The sequence below is a fragment of the Terrapene carolina genome, unplaced genomic scaffold (genome assembly GCF_002925995.2).
Source record: "Terrapene carolina triunguis isolate 2854851 unplaced genomic scaffold, T_m_triunguis-2.0 Scaffold230, whole genome shotgun sequence".
NCBI lineage: Eukaryota > Metazoa > Chordata > Testudines > Emydidae > Terrapene > Terrapene triunguis.
The window spans coordinates 1535386-1556366 of record NW_020664581.1 but is presented as its reverse complement, the minus strand read 5'-3'; the positions used below and the strand labels follow the sequence as shown (position 1 = coordinate 1556366).

General features: G+C 57.9%; 1 protein-coding gene across 1 annotated transcript; it reads left to right on the top strand.

Annotated features, from left to right (window-relative positions):
* Positions 1 to 4923: 4923 nt before the first annotated feature.
* On the top strand, positions 4924 to 15444 carry LOC112107926 (protein FAM71B-like). Its single transcript, XM_026656396.2, has 9 exons — positions 4924 to 5300; positions 7843 to 8027; positions 8192 to 8217; positions 8618 to 9008; positions 9332 to 9512; positions 9663 to 9802; positions 11203 to 11308; positions 14574 to 14598; positions 15260 to 15444. The coding sequence occupies exons 1-9, from the start codon at positions 5127 to 5129 to the stop codon at positions 15442 to 15444; spliced, it is 1413 nt and encodes a 470-aa protein (XP_026512181.2). The 5' UTR covers positions 4924 to 5126.
* Positions 15445 to 20981: the final 5537 nt, after the last annotated feature.

Genomic DNA, 20981 nt, shown 5'->3' with positions numbered 1-20981 from the left:
CCCCCCCCCCCCCCCCACCCCCAGGCTGGCAGGGCAGCCACACCAGCCAGCACTCTGATTGTCCGATGTCCTGGGGAAAACGGGTCTTCAAAGCCCGAGTTTCTAATGGGGGTGGGAACCCTCCCCCCAAACGGAGAAAACCTGGTTCCAAAAACTTCCCAGGCTGAGTCCGTTGTAAAGGGCCCACATCCAAGGGTTCCTGGTGGGTCTCACTGAAGATCTGTAGTGGCAGCTTGGCCCAGGCCAGTGGCTGCTGTTATCCCGCTGGGGGCTTATTGCCCTCCCTAGCTGAAGACCTTCCTAGGACTGGAAGGGACCTAGAGAGGTCGTGTCCATCCCCTGCACTCCTGGCTGGGCTAAGTATTATCTGGGCCATCCCTGACAGGTGTTTGTCCAGCCTGCTCTTAAACATCCCCAATGACACACATTCCACAACCTCCCTGGGCCATTTATTCCAGTGCTTAACCACCCTGACAGGAAGATTTTCCTAATGTCCAACCTAAACCGCCCTTGCTGCAATTTAAGCCCATTGCTTGTCCTGTCCTCAGAGGTTAAGAACAATTCTTCTCCCTCCTCCTTGTAGCAACCTTTTATGTACTTGAAAACTGTTCTCATGTCCCCTGTCTTCTCTTCTCCAGACTAAACAAACCCAATTCTTTCAATCTTCCCTCATAGCTCATGTTTTCTAGACCTTTAATCACTTTTGTTGCTCTTCTCTGGACTTTCTCCAATTTGTCCACCTGAAATGTGGCGCCCAGAGCTGGACACAATACTCCAGTTGAGGCCTAATCAGTGCGGAGTAGAGCGGAAGAATTACTGCTCGTGTCTTGCTTACCACACTCCTGCTAATACCAAAAAAAGCAAACCTCATTCTGGGCTGTAACAGTGTTACATTGACTCATATTTAGCTTGTGATCCATTATGACTCCCAGGTCCCTTTCTGCAGTACTCCTTCCTAGGCAGTTATTTCCCACTTTGTATGTGTGCAACTGATTGTCCCTTCCTAAGTGGAGTACTTCGCATTTGTCCTTATTGAATTTCATCCTGTTTACTTCAGACCATTTTATTTCACTGCAGTGTTTGCAGTCTAGCCCAGAGGGGAGCGGGAGGGCAGGAGAAAGGCATTGCTGTGGTCCTGGGAGAAGATCCCTGATCAAACTTGCTGATTGTAAGAATATTTCCAGACCGCTCACAGGCTACCTCATGGACCTAGCAAAGCAGACCTGCCCTGCTCACTGTAGCAGAACCACTGCTAACTCCTTGCTCTAATCCAAGGAGCAGGGTTATGTCCATGTCAGTACAGAAGGCCCCACCCCACTGATCAGCGGCAGTGTAGCAGGCCAGTGAAGTCTCTACATTCCCTTTATACCCACGATAACACCCTATTTTTATCAACACCCCCTCTGGCTTGTTGTGTATTTACCTAGGGGCAAATACTGGGGTTACGCACTGGATTATAGACTATGCTTATGTACTTATTAGCAACAACTCTAAAGCCTATTTGAATTGGACTCTTGGGACTTTCCTGGTTTATCCGGAGTATATTCTAGCAGGTCCCATACCCTCTTCCTCTCCCTGTACCTGAATCAGGGACATGCCAAGAACGCAGTCACAGGATATCTGGCAAGCCAAAAAGGCTTGGTTTGCACTCCCCCACAAAAAGGGTCCCTACATGAAACCTAGGCGGAGTTTATATTGCTTGTCTATTGCTAGCTGATAGCCGTGACCCATTCACTACACGTGGGTCCTGACCATCTAATGTGCAGTGAATTCACCTAATGGCTATTTCACGGCCTTACCCCGATCTCTGTCCCTCCCAGGAGCAGACTGGTGGCATTCCGGGGACTGGGAGCAGAGTCCTGCCCTCCCCCAAGGACCGCGCAGGCTCCGCTGGTGGTTCCTGCCCAGCCATGCCGTGGGTGGTGAAGCTCTACTTGCTGGGTGCGTTGCTGTCCCTGCTGTCGGTTCTCTTTGGATTGATGGACTCCCTGGGCAGCCTGCTGACCCCTCAGGGCCTGGAGCAGTGCCTCTCCAGCCCGTGGACAGAACCGGAGGGCGGCCTTGCCGAGGGCCAGCTGAAGATCCTCCAAGGGCAGGCGAAGCGAAGGACTAACAAAGCCTTTGGATCGTACCTCTGAGCTCTGGGGGGGGACTGCTCCCTGACGACTCAACGTGGTGCTTGGACTCTGGCTTTGGCTCTTGGGGGCTGCGTTGCTGGCGTCTTCCTTCCTCTGAGACGAAAGGCAGCAAGTTCTCATGGGCAGGCGGTGCTTCTGGCCTGGTGGTGGCTACTTGGATAAAGTCCCTGCTAAAATGACGCAGATGGCAGGGCCACGGTGGGGACGGGGGGTGTCCTGTGCACAGATCCCTCTCCAGTCTGCACCCCTACCATGCAGAATGTCCTGGTGCAGTGGGGAACGGGAGGCTCCGGGGCTGCCCTTGGCGTGAATGCTGAACGCTGAGAGCGGTGGGGGCTGCTGCAGAACAGGGGCCTGGCTCGCGGCGGCTGCCTGGAAATGCAGTTGCACTGGGTTGTGGGGAGGGATGGGTGCAGGGTGGGTGACCCTGGGGGGAGGGGGGAATTTTGAGCTGTTTGAGGTGCTGGTATTGCCCTAATGAAATGCCTCTCCAAGGGCGATGATCTTGATCTGCTGTTCTAGTCCTTCATCCCCAGCTGCAAAGCTAGCAGCTGCTCTTCTCCAAGGCTGGAGCCTCCTTGATCTGCTGAGGCTGCCTGCTCGCCCCGTGGGCGCTGGGCTGGGGCTAGCAGAGAGGAGCTGCAGCTGGTGTGCGCTGTGCGGGGGAGATGGAACAAGCAGCCCTTGTTAACGTGCCTCCTACCTGGCCTGGGCGGCCTCCCCTCCCCCTGGGACCTGCTCTGAGCCAGCAAGGGAGGGACTCTGCTGCACTAGGAACCCCCCACTCCCTGTCCACCTGCCCCCCCAAGCCAGGCAGCCTCCCCTCTTAGCCATGCAAGAAGCGCTGCTCCCCACTGCCCAGCTGTGAGGTCAGCTCTCCTGTCCCTGGGGCAGTGGTGCTTCTGGGACCTGGAGCCCTTGAGCCATTCGCTCCCGATCCTCTTTTCAGAGGGAAGAGGGGCCCCAGGGGATTTCTGGGGTGGGGATTTCTGTGCAAAAGAGTCTAGCCCCTCGCCCTCTCTGCCTGGAAGGGCTGTGAGTCTCTCCCTGCTTGCAACCTCCACAATGCTGTGGCTGGGCGGCCTGGGATTGCTCCAGGCTGGGACATGTCCCTGCTCGCTGGAGGGGCTGCGCTGAGTGACCGACCCAGCTGCCCTGTATCCATGGTGTTAGCAGGTCCCGCTGGGTGGGAGGAGGAGAAGAGAGAGCGTCCGCTCCACCCCCAGGAGGGGAGCCACAGCGAGAGCCCTGGTATAGACAAGGCTGGGGGTTTCCCTCTGCTCGTGTCTGCGAGCCCCGGGCTGGCCATGCTCTGGGCGCTCCCCGGCCTCACTAGCCTGCAGCAAGAGGCCGAAGGCTGGGCTTTGGCTTCTGCATCTTCCACTTTCTCAATGTGCCTATTAAGTGCCTGCTCCCCTGTCTGAAAGGGCTCGCTGGAGCCCCTCCAGCTCTGCCTCTGGGCTGCCTTCCTGCTGGGGCCTGGCAGGGCTGGACCTCCATTAGTGCAGCTCAGGGGATCTGCTCCACGATGGGGCGGGTGGGGTGCAAATGCCTCTGCAGGGCCTGCTGCAGCAGCCTTTCCCCATTCCTGTGGGGGATGGGATGGGCAGGGCTGGCTGGCATTGAGGGGCCTGGACCCCATTCTGTCCCACTGAGGTGGGGCAGGAGGACCCATTCCAAGCCCTAGTGCCTAGGAATTCAGGCAGGGTTGGACTCTCAGCAGACCTGGCAGTGGTTCTTTGCTGCCTGAGGAGGGGGATAATGTGTGGTGGTTGCGTTGGGGGTGGGGGTCCTGGGCCCTTGGCCAAAGGGAAAACTGCCTGTGTCTGAATGCTGCTCCAAAGCTTCCCGAAGCCGAGCTACTGGAACCTGCCTGGATTAGGGGAGGCCCCCCCGTGTGTGTATGGCGGGGGGACTCTCGGCACAGGGTCAGCCTTGGGTGAGGCTGGATCCACTGATCGTTTGTCTCTTGCCCTGCAGGGCCTGTCATGGGCTGTGGCTGCAGCTGTCTGGGGCTGGGCCCCGCCCCCCTGTTTTCCCCCCCCCCCCCTGTTCACTGGCTGAGTGCTGCTGGGGCCTGGGGGTCCCTGCCTCTAGGTCTGTGCAATAAAAAGGAGAAGGCTTTTGAGACTTGTTCTTCTTTCCAGGGTGGGGTGGGGGCTGTAACACGGGGTGTAAACCCCATGGTGGGGGTGGGACTTAGTGACTCCCTGTAATGCACAGAGCCGGCGGACTCCCTCACAGCAGGGACTAGGGGTCCCTGGGTCTGGCTGGGAGCTGCGCTCCTGGCGGTAGGTGTCGTCTGACTGCTGTAGTGGGGTTGGGGGGCAGCTCCAGGCAGGCCCTGCTCTGTCAGGCTGGGTGCAGAGCCCCACAGCTGCTCCAGGTGCCTTATGCAGGAATGGCCCCACCTGGCCGTGAGCCCTGGAGCCGGCGGTGAGGCCGGGCCCACACGTGCAGGCGGTGCCGGCTGCCCTACCAGACGCGCTCTCCAGCAGCCTGGGAGCGGCTGTTAGTGGGGTCTCTCCTGCCCCCTAGTGGATAAAGCTGCTGGCTAGAGTCACACACACCTATTCAGAGCAGCAAGGCCAGCATGGATGAGGGGCTTCACCTCGCTTCTCTTCCCCCAGATGGCTCGTTGCTGAATCCAGGGGCAAGTGCTCCTGCCCCCCGTATCCTCACCTGGCCCCTCGGCTGCTCTTGCCCTGCTGCAAGTGGAGGGGAGGAGGGAGCTGCAGCGGGCCGGGCAAGGCATGAACATTTGCAGTGCCACTTGGCAGGCCTTTCCCAGGCCCTAGCCAGGGCAGAGGTCACCTGCCAGTTATTGTGACATCACAAACTCCGCTGGGCTGCAGGCTCCCAGGCAGGTTGCAGATGAGGCCTGGCCTGTCCCCCGCCTGTGGTGCAGAGGAGCACTAGAAAAGCCGGGTGGCTGTAGCGGACAGAAGCAGCATGCTGTCTCTCTAACGAGCTGTTCCCGAGGGCTGCATGGCCGGCTGCAGGCGCTTCCCTGTGACCAGTGGCTGCAGAACGTTCCTGGCTGATGACCCGGCCTCGGGCGTGCACCTCGGCGTGGAAGGTGGGATCCTCTGCCAGCTACTCCGTTCTCCAGATTACAACCTTTTCCCCAAGTCGGCAGTGTTTGAAAGTAATTTCATTCAGGTACTTCTGCTTGGCCCAGAGGGCCTCCAACAGCTTTAACCCATCTCTGCCTGGCCCTGCTACTGCGGCCCAAGCAATGAATTAATGGCAAGCCGTCCCGGGCTCAATCCCCATTCAGGGCTGGATAGTGTTCCTCGGTGGGGGCCAAACTCCCCCTGTTCGCTCTGCCCCAGCCTTTGGGACCATAAAGCAAAGACCTGAACTCACAGGCCAGGCGTCCTGCTCCAGGGCCTTGTGCTTCCGTCGCCAGGCCTGGCAGAGTCCCTGGGCTGGGTGGCAGGAATCGCCCTGGGCACAGCGGCTGTGTCTCTGCAGCCCAGCTCTGACGAGAGTTGCAGCTGTCCTGGGGTGCTGTCTGCACCGTGGGGTGAAGCCTGCTCCTAGGGGGAGCCCTCTGCCCAGAACCAGGGCTCGCTCCAGGCACCAGCTTACCAAGCAGGTGCTTGGGGCGGCCACTTCGGAGAGGGGTGGCCACTTCGGAGAGGGGCGGCACGTCCAGCTGTTTGGCGGCAATTCGGCGGACGGTCCCTCACTCCTGCTCGGAGCGAAGGACCTCCCGCCGAATTGCTGCCGCAGATCGCGAGCGCGGCTTTGTTTTTGTTTGGCTGCTTGGGGCGGCCACAACCCTGGAGCCGGCCCTGCCCAGAGCACAGGTGAGGGGGAGACTAAAGGCCTTTTCTGGGAGCGCCTGGCAGCGCTGCCCCCTGCTGTTCCTGGCAAAACAGCTGTGCTTAGAAATCTAGCCAAGCCTGCAAGTGAGGTTGGATCGAGTCCCCCGATTACTCTGCCCCATGGCCCCGAACATACAGGAAGAGGCACAACATGCTGCCTCTTCCCTGCTGCCCCTTGCACCCTGATCACCTGCAAAAGCCTTGCAAGGCTCAAAGCACCCCGCCGCGGGCTCGGCTGGGTCTCAGCCCCCTGTGCGTCTCAGGGCGGAGACCATCCTGGCTGGTTTTATTAGCCGCTGACATTGTATTCAACGCCGTATCATGAAGTTGGGATCCTCCTCCACCTGAAAGAGACCAGAGGAAAGGAGTATCCCTCCCCCCCTCCCCGTGCTGCTGCCCATGTGGGAACCAGCTCTCTGCCTCTGCCCTTCCCTCCTGAGCCTCCTCTCCCAGCTGCTGCCCCTGCCCAGGGCCGCTGAGGCCAAGCAACGGGGTGGGGGTTCCAGGCCTTGCCAGTTTGGAGGAGATAGGCTGGGCCAAATCACAGCAGGAAGAGGCTGAAAAAGCACCTAATGGGGCAAGCTGTGGAGCCCCTGAACTGTGCCAGGCCAGTGCTGAGCCAGACTCTCCCCTGGGATGGAGAGGGGCAGGCCCAGTTCCCGGGGGAGTGGGTTCTTTGGGGGGCAGTTGGGGGTGGGTCAAACACGGAATGTGGCTTTGATGTGGGATTGATCTGTAGGAAGATCTGTCCATCCCCCTCCAGCAGCCCTCTGTATCTATCTCTGCAGCCCTGTACGTAGCCAGCCCCAGTTCTAGTCCTAGCCCATTGGCTCGATCCTGCCCCAGATGTTCATTCTCCTCCCTTGCACCTGCTAGCTGGCTAGGGCAGTTCCGGGCGCTCACACTGACCTGGGGGTGAAGGGGTCCCCTCTCTGGAGTGCAGCCCACACATCTCCCCTGGTAACAGACCTAAAGTCCATTACACACGAATAGCAGCCAATGAAAACACAAGTTAGAAGGATTAGATCATCAGAACCGACTGTCATTGGCTAATTAGTGAGCCTTGGGGTGTGGTGAATTAACCCTTTCATGGGTATCACCTGTGCGCCAAGTTAAATGCTGGGGAATGGATATAGGTCGAGATCTTCAGCATTGCAAGGTGGCAGCAGCCGTGGGACGCGCCGAGTGCATGCATTAGCAGGCTGTCTTGTCCCTTCTAGCAGCCTAGATGAGGGGCCCCATCAGAAACCCAATTAGTAACCAGTTTGGAGCCGGTTGAGGGGGCCAGGCCCAGCGTCCATTTGGTGGGAGGGGTGCACAGCCCGGAGGTGCACAGCGATCCTTTGAGAATGGCCCTAGGAGCAGTGGCACTGTCAGAGTGTGTAGCATCCCTTTCTAGTGGCTGGCCTGCTAAAGGATAACAGCCTACTACTGCTGCTGCTGTAAGGAGTGGAGTTACTCTTTGCACACAAGGGGCACAGGCCTGTGGTGTGGTGCTGAAGGTACTGGGTTCCAACCCCAGGTGTGAGGAGGGGGATAAGTAACCAAAGCTGTATTAAAGCTCTGAGCCTCCACCCCCCAGTCTTGCCCCTGGGAGAGAAGAGCTGAGCCTCCATCTTCCATGTCGGCAAGCCAAGGGGGCCGGTTCGTGCCAGGGCTGCCAGTGGCTTCGTGACGGGGATGGTTTTTCACTGGGCGCTAGCCTCAGACCCAGGGGAGCAGCGAGCTCTCAGAGCCTGTGGAAGCACCGGGAGGAAAGGCACCTGGGAGCTGGTGATTGGCTCCGTTATGCGACCGAGCAAACCTTGGGGGCACGTCCCCTCCTCCGGGGCCTGGCACCGGTGGCTTGACCCGGGGCCTTCTCGCTGCAGGTGACGAAGCAGGGGAACTGGGTGGATATCCTCAACGCCCCCACACTGGTGACCCTGGGGGTGACGTCCTCGGAGCCCTGCCTGCCCCTCCCCAACGTGCTCCTGATCGCCAGGCTCGCAGAGCTGGGAGAAAGCCCCCCCGGGAGGGCAGGCCAGCCCCAGGAGCCCTCCATGGCCCTTAGCAGGTGAGGAACAGGGTGGGGGTGGGGAGCTTAGCCGGGAGCTCTCAGGTGGTGGGATTTAGCTGTTGGACATCTGAGATAGAAAAGCCCATTGGGTCCCACTGAATCCCGCCCCCCTGGGGCCAGGGCAGGATGCCCCCCTGCCCTTGCCCCTCTCCCATGTGCAGCATGCTGACTGCAGTGCCCTGGCAGGGTGCGTGAGTCTGGGGCCCTGGCGTGCCGAGTGCTGCCCTGGCCCGCAGCTCCGGCCATGGGGCCTGGTGGAGCCCACACTGTGCCTGTCACCTGTGTCCCCCTAGATGCTCTGCGGCACCAGCCCCACGTGGCTGGGGTGCCTGGGGGTGCTGCCACTGTGCTGCTAAATCTGGGGGGCCCCAGCACCCCCTCATCCTGCTCCCGCAGAGAGGGAGCCCAGACACCCCCAGGCGCTAAGTCGGGGTCACTGCCATGCTGATGGTGAGTTGTGTGCCGTTAACCCTTTGTAAGCCTGCCCCTGTCTGGCCGTCCATGCTGTGTCCCCTCCCTCATTAGCCAGTCCCCGTGCGGGGGGATGGGGCTCTGCAGCCAGTCCCTTTGGGGTCCCTCCCTCTGAGTTCTCAGTGGGGCGGGCGTGGCCCTCCTGCTGCCAGACCCTGTCCACACCCCAGAGCCAGCCGCTCACTCCTGTCCCTGGGGACTCGGGCATCCTGTGCTTTCCCTTGGCTCTAGGCTCCTCCCGTTGAGGTACGTCAGACTGTCGGTCCAGGACAGCGCCCGGCGCCTGCTGCGGGTGCAGGTGGTGACGGGGAAGGTTTATTACCTGCGGCTGCACCAGGCGCACCCTGACGCCGTGTTCACGCTCTGGAGCCGGCTGGCGGACATCCTGCAGTGGGGGCTCTCCATCACCACCAAGGACCCCTCCATCCACGTCCCGCACAGCCTGGTGCTCAGTGTGGGCAGCTCCTCCACCAGCTCCTCTGCACAGGTACATCGCCCGGGGGCGAGGTGAGTGGCGCCAGCCGGGACAGGCTCGCTGCAGCCCCAGGCCAGCAACGGGCCCAACTGCCCTGCCTGGAGGCTGAGCCTGACGGCCAGGCACGGGGGGCGTTGGCTTTATAACTCCAGGGCTGCGAGGCAACCCCTCTGGGGCCAGGGAGAGGGATAGGAGGTCTTATGGCCCCTCTCCGTCCCCACATGCGGGGGGGGCCGAGATGCTCTGGGGTCCCCTCTCTGTCCCCATGTGCCAGGGGCCGGGATGCCCTGGGGTCCTCTTTCCATCCCCACATGCCAGGGGCCGGGATGCCCTGGGGTCCCCTCTCTGTCCCCAGGACCCGGGGGCCGGGTTGCTCTGGGGGCCCCTCTGCGTCTCCACGTGCAGGGGGCTGTCCTGGGGCCCCCTCTCCATCCCCTTGTTCTGTGGGACCTGTAGGGGATCTGGGGGTCGAGTCCGGGGTCGAAGCTGGAGTTGGAGACATCCCAGTACATCCCTTCGGGGACCCCCAGGGACAGGTGAGCACCGAGCGGAGAGCTCAGCCCTGTGGCTGCAGAGTGCTAATTTCTCTTGCTCCAAACCACACAGGCTGTGCCCCGGTGGCACAGCGATGGCTGCCTTACAAACACACATCAGGGTCAGCGTTACCACGTGGTCTCTCCTTGCAGCTGGTGCCTGATTCCCAGCCGCCCTCGGGAGCCAGTCGCAGCATGGTGCCAAGGATGGGCAAGCTATTGTCAGGGCCACTCTCCCATCTCTCAGGAGCAGGCCTGGGGAAAATGGAGAAAGACGGCTCGGTCCAGAGAAGGTAAAGGGACTCCCATCAAATATCCCGAACTCCCCTCCCAGAGCCCCTCTCTCCAGCCAGCGAGTGAAGGAGCTGGTCGCGCCTGCCGAAAGCAACCCAGACTGCGCTGGGTGGGAGGAACCAAGGCTGGCGGTTACACGTACAGGATGGGGGACTGGCTCCTGGGAAGAAAGGGCCGAGATGGTCCAACCGCGCTGCCTCTCCCCAGTGCAGCCCAGGGGGGCAAACAGGCACTGGCACACACTAGAACCAATGTCATTTCCCTTTCCCGAGACTCTTCTCCTGGAATCTTACGGCTCAGAGCAAATCTCCTGCCAGGGAAGAGGAATCGGGTGCCCCAGGTTGGTCAGGAGGTAAGAAGTTCCCCCACTTCAGCCCTTTCTCCCAGGAACGGGGCAGGTCATGCAGGGACGAAGCTTGAACGCAGACTCACAAATCGCCCGTCACGGGGCGGCCGGGCCGGCCAAGCACTGGCACAGAGTGTGACTGCCACAACCGCCCTTGAAACGGAGCGAAACCCTGGCAGCAGCCTTCGGCTGTGTTGAAAGCCAGCGGAGACCTGGAGGGTAAGAGGGTGATAAGTGAGAGCTAACGTGAATTTGTTGAGAGCAAACCACGCCGAACCAACCTAATTTTCTTCTTTGGCTGGGTTAGTGTCCTAGTGGATGGGAGGGGAGCAGCAGACATGACTTATCTTGATTTGAGTAAAGCTTTTGACACAGTCCCACGTGACATTCTCATAAGCCAACTAGAGAAATGTGGTCCAGAAGAAATGACTATAAGTGGGTGGAGAACTGGTTGAAAAAATATCCTTAAAGAGTAGAACCACCCGTTAGCTCTCAAACTGGGAGGACGTCTCTAGTGGGGGGGCAGTCCTGGGGCCAGGACTATTCAATAATTTCATTAATAAATGGAGCAGAGAGCATGCCTATAAAATTTGTGGGTGACACCAAGCTGGAGGGGGTGCAAGCACTTTGGGGGACAGGACTAGAATTCAAACTGACCTTCATAAAGTGGCGAATTGGTCTGAAATCAACAAGGTGAAATTCACTAACAACAAGTGCACTTAGGAAGGAAAGATCAAATGCACACATACAAAATGGGGAATAGCTGAGTGAAGTTGGACACCATCTAGAAGAAGCATCTTCCAAAAATCAGACCCCTCAAATGGTGTGAATCCAAGTAGAATGAAAAGATGCATTTTCTAATGAAACAGGCCCTGCTCTCTCAAACAGTCACCCAATGGTCTCTAAGGTGGTATGTTCATCTACTCCAAATGCCTGCCAACTTCTCTGTGAGAACCATCTTCAACTTTGATCCAATGAAAGAAGGCAGAAAAAGACCCCCTGGAAAACCAAAAACACGATGGCTGGATGGTGTCAGACACCTGTCCCTCACAGGCATCCTACTCCAGACTTGACTCAAGACAGAACATTATGGAGGCATGTGACCCTGCTGGAGGCCTCAGGGTCCTACCACACTCCATCCCAGAAAGAAGCAGTGGAAGTGAGTCCTCCAAGTGGCCTAGAGAGGCCACGTGGGATGCAGCCCATCAAAGGGGGCTGCAGGGAGCAGCCAATCTGGGCCCAGCAGGCCCATATAAAAGGAGCTGCAGTGCAGAGCAGACAGCAGTTGCTGCCAGGAGCCAGAGGAGTTAAGTTGGTGCTCCTGGCTGCCTGAAGGACCTCCAGGACCTGGACGGGAGCAGTTGCTGGTAGGGGTCAGGGGAGCAAGAAAGAGCTCCGGGCTGGCTGCTAGGACAAGGCCCTGAGTTAAGGGTGAAGAGTGTGCTGGGGCCACAGGCAAATGGCCCAGGGAATTGTAGCAGTTTAGTTAAAGGCATGTGGCGGACGGCTGCTATTCGTAGGGTCCCTGAGCTAGGACCCGGAGGCCCCATTAGCCACTGGAGAAGTGGCCTGGACTTTGATGCATACCTGGAAGGGGAACTGAACTGTTTAGTGGCCCAGCTGGAGTGCTGGGGCCAGAAGGGCCAGGAGAGGGGGAAGACATCACCTCCAGGGAGGGAGCCCTGGGGGTATGGCTTGAGACCAGGGCTGAGACCATTTACAGACTGCTGGACTAAGTAAAGACCTGAGCTCAGGGAGGGCTACAGGGAGAGAAAGGCCAACTGAGGGGCACGGAGATAGGCCCCTGTTGGACTGTTTACCCCAGAAGGGGGTTGATTTGTATTTCACATACAGACTGTGTGACTTGGCCAGAGGGCTGAGTCGCTGAAGACCCACCACAAACTGAGAGAGAGAGTGCAGGCACACACACTTGGACAGGGGGTGCTCACGAGAGGGGAGTGGCACTCTGTACCTCGGGGGAACACCCTGCACCCCCATGTTCGTCCGTATAACATGATTGTGTGGTATCCAATGCAAAGTTTGTCATGTCGGGTGTCTTCAGAAGGCTCATGATGCACTGAGCATTGTTGTTATAGTAAAGTTATAGGTTATAATTTCATGTATATAGTTATGAGTCTGAAAAAGTGTCCTCATGGCTTAAAGCAAGCCCAGGCAAAAACTCTCCAAAAGCAGAGGGGAAGTTCACACCTCATCAGGGCATCTATGGGACAAACCCAACCCAGTCTCACAGGAACAAAGGACGCTGGCCTAGGCAGCAACAAAGGATCTGTTGGACTCTGAGTGAGTCACCCCCCTTCCCTTGGTCAGTTGGGGACTATGATGAGGTAATGCTCACCTGACTGTGAAGGGGGGGCAAAGCCAAGAGGGAAGAAAGAACATGATAAAAGGGAGAGGCATTTGCCAGGCTCTTCCTCTCTTCCACCTCCAGCTAAGACATCACCACCAAGTGACTGAAGCACTGATCAAAGGGGAAAGCCTGGCTGAAGGGCAACCAGCCAGCCTGTGGTGAGAAGCATCTAAGTTTGTAAGGACATTGAAAGTGTTAAAATCAGCTTAGAATGTGTTTTGCTTTTATTTCATTTGACCAAATCTGACTTCTTGTGTTTTGACTTATAATCACTTAAAATCTATCTTTGTAATTAATAAATTTGTTTGTGTAACCCTTCTGCCCGTCAGCGTTGGCAGCAACAAGGGCCAGGTTCAGTATCTAGAGGTTCCTTCTCAACAATACAACACAAAACCAGCTTGAGCCCCCACCCAGTGACCTGGGACAATTACACACCACCCCCCTGGGTGCCTCTAAGAGGCAATACTTCCCCTCTCGCAAGCACAGAGTCTGAGTGTAGCAAAAGCTTTTTAATAAAGGAGGGAAACAATGCGGCATTATATTGGGGAAACACCACAAACAGGATTCATAAACAGATACCATGAGCAAACGACCCACCCCAAGTAAGTTGGGCAGTGTCCTTTTCCCCTCAGGGTCTTAAGTCCAGCAACCCAAAAGTCACCCCACTCACAGCTGCTGTCCTTGGTCAGTGCAGCCCCAGAGTTCAGAAGTTCATCTGCAGAGTTCACCTCCCAGCCTGGGTGGAAGGGCGGGGAGGTATGGAGGCACCTTACACGCTCTGCTGCTTGGGCCCTCGATGGCCGGTCCCTATGCCTCTCCATGGGGTTCTGCTCCAGTCTTTGCCAGCCACACCTCTCCCCTAGCCATTCACTAATATATCTTCAGCCCCACCCACTTAATACAGCTCTCAGTGATTTCAGCCATTAATAGGGGAGCCTCACTGCTGATGCATCTAGATAGTTTTCCTGCATTAGAACCACATAGCCCCAAGTAAGTCTAATATCTAGATAACAGTGACTTCAGCTCTACAGTATATAACAAAACTCTTAAGTGAGTCTAAATTAGCTCTGTTACTACACAATAGAGAGAGAGGGGGAGTCAACATAGTGTTTAGGGCCTTGCAAAGAAACCCATCCTTATCCACTCACACTCAATTTATTGGGCTTTGGAACCCATGTCCCTTGCCTAGCAAGTGCTGCTTAGTTGAGGGCGAGTCCCTCAGTCATTCAATGCCAAGTACAGTTCTACTGTCCTTGATTCCATAACCAGGATAACAACCCTTTATTACTCCTGCCCCAGTAACAAAGAGACTGGGGGTCCCAGAGCAGCCAAAGTGACCCTTTGGGCCAGCAGTCCCATCGTGCTAGGCAGGATGGGTGTGCCCATGCAAACGAGATGAGCCCCTGAAGTCCTTTTCCACAGCTCACCACCAGATGTCAGCGGAGAGCTCATTCTGACTCTGCTTACAGTTGTTTGTTCTACCTGAAGCAGTGCGTTTGGTTGGAAGCATGTCAGAGACTCCCCTTGGGATAACAAGCCTGGTATATATCAATTGCTTTGTTAAATTGACAAACTCATACAAGCTTGCAGCGTCCAGCGGGTATAACCGGACACTGCAAGACGGAGGTTCCTAGGGTTGTGTCTGGGACCGGAGATATTGGCTAATGTCATTTGCTTGCACAATCCAAGCAGCAGCTGGCTAAAAGTGCTCACTCACGTAGCTGGGAGCAGTTTGCATGCCAGAGGCTGTGTGTGAACAGCCCAGGAGTGGGGTTCTCACAGCAGAGCAGGGTCAGGCTGGCTCCCAGAGTCAAGGATTGGAGTGACCGAGCAGATCACCGGTCCGGATAACACCAGGGGAATGTCACAGTCCCCCTGTTACATGGCACATAATGCTCCTGGTGGCTTTGTGCTGTCCAAGGGATGGCATGAGAGCTAAGCCGCAGCAGCACTGCTGCAAAGGGGCTGGGAGATCCAGCGGCTCACAAACTAAAGATCAGGCACCAGCGGGATGCAGTTGCGAAGAGGCTAATCTCATCCTGGGCTGTATTAACAGGAGTGTCGTATGTCAGACACGGGAGGTAAGTGTCCCACGCTGCTTGGCACTGGGGAGGCCTTGGCTGGATGCGGTGTCCAGGTCTGGGTGCTGCACTTTAGGAAAGACGGGGATAAGCTGGAGAGAGCCCAGAGGAGAGCAGAGAAATGATGAAAGGTTTAGAGAACCTGAGCTATGGGGAAAGGTCAAACAAACTGGGCATGTTTAGTCCTGAGAAAAGAGACCGAATGGGGACCCGAGAACAGTCTTCAACTATGTTACGGGCTGTTATACCGAGGGTGGGGCTCAATCGTTCTCCGTGTCCACTGAAGGCAGGGCAAGCAGCAATGGGCTTAATCTGCAGCAAGGGAGATTAGGGTTGGTATTAGGAAAAACTTGCCAACTCTAAAGGTAGCTAAGCTCTGGAACAGGCTTCCAAGGGAGTTGTGGAATCCCCAAGATTGGAAGTTTTTAAGAACAGGTGAAGCAAACACCTGTCAGGGATGAGCTAGGTTTACTCGGTCCTGCCTCAGCACAAGAGCCTGGACTAAATGACCTCTCAAGGTCCCTTCCAGCCCTATGTTTCTGTGATTCTACGAACTAGGAAAGTGGAATATTTTTAAATCATCAGGACCAGATAACTTGCATCCAAGAGTTTGAAAAGAATCGGCTGAGTTCATGCATTCTCTCCCTCCTGTGGTTCCCAGGGAAACTGGCGGTGTGTGAGCGGTGCCGGCGGGACAGGCCGAGCGACACGGGAGAGAAAGCCAGCCTGAGGACAGCCCTGCGGTGGTTAGACACCAAGTGCCATGGACTGTGGGAACGAGACACGCCTGCTGGGCTGCTGCCCCTGTCCCGGCTCAGCAGCTTGGTAGCTGCAGGTCGGCAGTAGGGACCAGCCCCCCGAGAGAAAGTGCCTCCTGTGCTGGGCTCCGGGGCAGCCCTGAGGGCAGGCGTGAGCATTGAGGGTGGGGAGGATGTGCTGGCTGCCGGGGCCGGTAGTGCCTGACTGGGAAATCCCAGACGTAATAAATGCATTGTGGCAGCGGAAGTGCGTTCTCGCTGGCAGCCTCTGGGTGTTCTTTAGTGCTCGGCACCCCTGGGAACACGGTAGGGTGACCAGACGTCCCGATTTAAGGGGACTTGTCCCGCCTCCCGACCTTACATTGGTTGGGACGCACTTTGTCCCGATATCGGGGGACCGTCTGGTGGAGGATGCAAGCCGGCACTGCCGGCGCCGCTCACCTCTTCTTCCTGGGCCCTGAGGCAGCTCAGCTGAACTCCCAGCGCCTGCCTGCCCGCCGGCCGGCAGGACCCTGCAGAGTGCTGCAGCCCCACTCCCCAGGCACGCACAGAGACGGCGAGGAGGTCTCCACTGTGTGCTGCAGGGGCGGGGGGGCTTGTAGGCGCCAGCAGCGAGCCCCCCGCCCCTGTCCCTGTCCCCCCCAACCCGACCCGAGCGACCTTAGGAGCCAGAGGGACAGGACCTGCCTGCTGGATGCTCCCTGGGAGCCGCTCCAGGTAAGGCTAGCACTGCCTGGGACTCACCTGGCCCCCTGGCAGGTCCCTCTGACGGGGGGGCGAGGGAGGGGCTCTGCGTGCTGCCCCCTGCCCCCCTCCCTCCCCGAGGGGGGAGGTGGAGACGGAGCGGAGGCAAGCTGGTGTGGGGCGGGGTGTGGAGCTGCCGGTGGGTTCTCAGTTTTTCCTGTGCTCCGGCAGTTTTTTTTGTTTTCTTGTTTTGCTCCGCCACCCGCTTGTTTGTTTTTTTGCTCCGTTCCCCGCGTCCCGATATTTGACCTCTGTCATCTGGTCACCCTAGAACACGGCCCCCAACACTGGGTTCTGGCTCAGAGCAGCCAGGGGAAACACACCCAGGAGACACCTGCTGAGGAGCAGGGGAAAGCAATGTTAGAGGCACAACGCCCCTGGCTCACACCTCTGCCAGGCTGGGGGGACAGGCCCCTTCCCTGGTCCTCTGCGCTTCTCAGTGGGATCATCCCAAGGTGGGACGGCTCTCACCCACACGAGTATTAGGGTACAGAGGCGGGTGGGGGGGAGCTCTGTGAAAGAAGCACCTGGAATCCAGGTGTCATGGATTCACAGGTCGTGCCCATTCTTGGCCCCGTACGGTCCCTGGGGGGAACCCCCTTCAGAGCGACAGCCCTTCTCGGGGATCCACTCTCTCCTGGGGGGTAAGTCCCTCCGCCTCCTGGCACCGCACCTCTCTGAGCCCTCAGCATGCCTGTCTCTCGCCGTGGGCCCCCTCAGGGAGTCCACTCGCTCTGGACCCCCAGGGCCTCCACTCCCAGAGGGAATAATGCAACCCTGTTCTCTAGACTGGAGTGACTCTCAGCCAGCATAAACTAGGAGGGTTTATTGAGTGTCTGAACCCAGCACAGAAAACTCTCCGGGTCCTTGGGCCTAGCAACCCTCAGCCCAGTACATCTAGGTTTGTCCTGCATCCAGGTGGGCTCTGCCCGCTCTCTCTCTCCAGCCCCGAGCCCCCCTGCTCCCCAACTGGGTATCCATTATCCCCTATCCCCAAGCCCCGTCTCTGTCCTTTGTCTTCTATCCAGGTAAACAGGGTCACCTGGGCCTCCTCTCCTCTCAGCCGTCCTTTGTTCCCCACTGGCTGAAACCGGTGGGTCAGGTCACTGGGGTCCTCTCTCCGCAGCTCATTGTCCTCCCACTGGCCAGAACCGGCTGTGACTCCCGAGCTGGGCCTCCCGGTCACCAGTCGCTGGGGTGTCCATCCTCCCGGCTATCGGCTGGGTCCCCAAGTCCTCTCTCCGGTCCTCTGTAACAACAAACTCCCTCTCCCATCACCTCGTTAAACTAGTAACACCCAGGGAAACTGAGTCCCACCCCATCTGCATGCAAACCATTGGAAAAACAAGAAAATCCCACACTTCATCACATCTCTTCCCCCTTCGAGTCTGAACTGAGCGGGGTCACTTAGCCAGTGACCTGGGGCAGTTCAGGGCCCCCACCCCGTGATAAAGCATCAGCTATAACATTGGCGCTCCCCCTCACATGGGCCACCTCCATGTCATACCCCTGGAGGAGCAGGGCCCACCTCAGCAGCTTGGCATTAGCCCCTTTCATTTGGTGCAGCCACGTCAGGGCGAATGGTCGGTGTGCACGGTGAAGCGCCGCCCAAATAGATACGGCTGCAGCTTTTTAAGGGCCCACCCCGTGGCCAGGCATTCCTTCTCTATGGCCACTTAGTGCTGCTCCCGGGGCAGCAGCTTATTGCTCAGGTACACAATGGGGTGTCTCTCCCCTTTAGTATCAGTTTGCATCAGTACCGCCCCCAGCCCTGTGTCCGAGGCGTTGGTGAACACCAGGAAGGGTTTGTTAAAATCCGGTTTACCAGCACCGGGCCCTGGATAAGTGCTTCAGCGCACAGAGCCCTCTGGCACTGCTCGGTCCAGACCACCTTGTCCGGCTTTCCCTTCCTACACAGCTCCGTGAGGGGTGCTGCCAGGGACCTAAAGTGGGGCACAAACCTCCGGTAGTACCCCGCCATCCCAATGAAAGCCTGGACCTGCTTCTTAGTCTGGGGAGCGGCCAGTCCTTGATGGCCTCCACCTTGGCCGGCTCTGGCTTCAGGTGGCTGCCCCCCACCTGGTGGCCCAGGTATGATGCCTCTGCCATCCCCACCTTGCACTTTCCGCCTTTACAGTCAGTCCTGCATCCTGGAGGCGACTCTGCACCCTCGTCACCAGGGACACATGTTCCTCCCGGGTCTGGCTAATGACACAAAGATCATCAATACACGCCAGAGAAAGTCCTCCCTCCCCCTCAGTAACGCGCTGGAAGGTGGCAGGTGCCCCTTGAGGCCGAGAGGCAGGACCAGGAACCCGAAGAGCCCTATTGGGGTGGTGCAGGCAGACTTCGCCCTGGCCTCTGGGTCCAAGGCACCTGCCCGTAGCCTTTGGTGAGATCCATAGTAGTGAGGTACCAGGTGCCCCCCAACTTGTCTAGGATCTCTTCCTGTCCGATCTGCCCAACTCACCTTTCATCTGCCCCCCCTCCCCTGTTCCTGGTCGATCGACACCAGCACCCATCCTGGCCAACACTGGAGCGGCCCCTCTGACTTCCCTCCCCTGCCCTGGGAGATTTGGGCTTGTCTATACGCCGCACATCGACCGTGGCTCGTGGAGGTGGTGTTATGTCGGCGTAATGGGGCACTGGCATTGGTGGGAGATCAATGGAAGTGTAGGCACTAGGTTGATACAAGGCAGTTTACATCGGTATCACTTTGTAGTGGAGACCAGGGCTTGGAAGCTAATGTGGATTAAGACAGGGAGTGGATTTAGGGCGTAGTAGATATTCCCGTGCAGGCACGCCTGTCCAAGGAGCCTCTGAATCCTTTCAGAGGTACCCTGGTTCGCCAGACTTCTCTATGCTGCATGCAGGCCCGTGGTGCCGCGGGGGCTGCCTTCTGGGACTGGACTGGGTCAGAGACTGCTGCAGCGTGGGCCAGAACAGACGCTGCTGCTCCCCGTTGCTCTGGGCCGCGGAGAGGCTGCGACGGAGCCCGGTGCCGGGTTTGAGGACACGCAAGCAGGGTTAAGCCTGTGCTAGAGCTGAGAACTCGTTAGCGCTGAGCCCGAGCTCCCGGACGCCCTCTGCCGGTCGGCTGTGCAGCGGAGCTGCGCTTGGCTACACACAACGGAGGAAGGAATGTGTTACCCGGGCTATGGCTCTGCTATAACAACGGCGACAGCTGGCTAGGGCCGTGCGCCCTCGGCTGGTCACGTCGCCTCACTCCTCTTGAGGGTGCAAGGTGGTTTCTTTTCATGTGACTGTCGTGGCGCCGAAGACGCCCCATCCGGTTCAGGTTATGACGAGTGTAAACCTAGAGCTGTTCTGCAAATCGGTGCTTTTGTTTTATGGCCCTTTTCTCTCTAGTATTAATAAATCTGGGTTTACAGGTGACTTGGCTGTTGCTCGGTGCCATGGCAGGAACTCACCCCTGGAGCGCCCCCTAGCAGACCGGTGTGGAACCTCAGTTACATCCCTGCCTCGGTTTCCCCTCATGGGCTTTCAGTAAGTCAAGGAGGCGTGAATGCAGTAGCCCCGTCAGGGGTCTAGTTTATGTAAACGTGGTATGTAAACAAGCCTTCTGCTGCTGGAGTCCCCAGGCTTCTCCCCTATTAACTCAGGGCAGCTCCCTCCCAGGTCAGCCTGCTGCAGAGCTGTCTAGTCTCTCTCTCCTGGATCTTCCTCTCCTTGTGTTCTGGGGGCTTTCCTGGGCCTAGCTTCCTACCCAGCTCCCCTGAGGAGCGCTCTCCCCTGGAGCGTCCTCTCTCCGTTCTGGGCCCCCCCAAATGAACCCTCATCTGCTCTTTATTAGGCCCAGGTGCTCGTTACTTCATTAACTGTCGCCCAGCTACGGAGCCAATCAGCTAGCCACAGCTGGCTCTTTGTCCTTAGTGCAGCCTGTCCCAGGGAGGCGGGTGGCTGAACCCTTGGAGGGCCTGACCTCCCCTAAGAGACAAGAAGTGCTGGTAATGCAGTGACTCAGAAAAGCGGGAGTCCCAGCCTCGGGGCAGACTGTTAAGACCCAGGGCACAAACCCCACACTGGCTGTGAGTTCTAGACCTAGGCCATGCCTACGTGACAAAGTTTTGCCGATGTCCGTTACATCAGCATGCAGCCGCTGCAGTTAGTACATCCCTTGTGCAGGTGCACACTCAGCTCCTTGTGTCGGCGGCGCATGTACTCACCAGGAGTGCTTGTGCTGATGCAGAGTGCGGCGCACCATGGGGAGGTAAGCGTGTGCACCCACCACCACCCAGCGCACTGGCTTTTGGGTAGTTTTGGCAATGCATGGTGAGGCCAAAACAATTCGCTCAGGGTGCCTGGGAGCAAGCGGCCAGCTTCCCATAATGCAGTGCTCTCCATCCCATAATATCATCTTTATCCTATAATTTCTAGCCCTATTTTCAATTCCCAGGAACCCGCACTGGACCTGTTGCAGTTCACCCTCTGTGGCAGACGTGTGGTGCTTGCTCAGCTGTGCACGGTTGGCATGAGGGTGGCAAGCACAGGACGCACGATCCTCTGGGATTTGCACAGCTGCAAGAAGAACCACAGGGAATGTGATGACTTCCAGGCAGTCAGTTTGCTGTGGGTCACAGCGAGGACCAACTCAAGGCTGTTGGCGGCTGTCACGCTGTCTGGAGCGGTTCACAGCCGTGAGTGCCAGCCTCAGGGCAGACGCCCCAAACCGGTCGTGTGTTCTATAATTAGCTTTCACCAACCCAGGAACAAGTGTGAACTCCAACAGCACAAGAACCGTCTTACCACGGAGCCACAGAGTGTCCCCTGGGGCCAGTGATGGTTGGTTGCCAGGCACCGCAGATCACAAAAGAGTCAGGTTGCTTCCAGTCCCAAGAGACCAGTCACTTACCCCACATC

Excerpts from the sequence above, each read along its gene's own strand:
- LOC112107926 (XM_026656396.2), top strand. The coding sequence starts at position 5,127 with ATGGCCGGCTGCAGGCGCTTCCCTGTGACCAGTGGCTGCAGAACGTTC. Across the intron at positions 5,301-7,842 it reads TTGAAAGTAATTTCATTCAG|GTGACGAAGCAGGGGAACTG; the intron begins GTACTTCTGCTT and ends TTCTCGCTGCAG. Across the intron at positions 8,218-8,617 it reads GACTGCAGTGCCCTGGCAGG|TTCTCAGTGGGGCGGGCGTG; the intron begins GTGCGTGAGTCT and ends CCTCCCTCTGAG.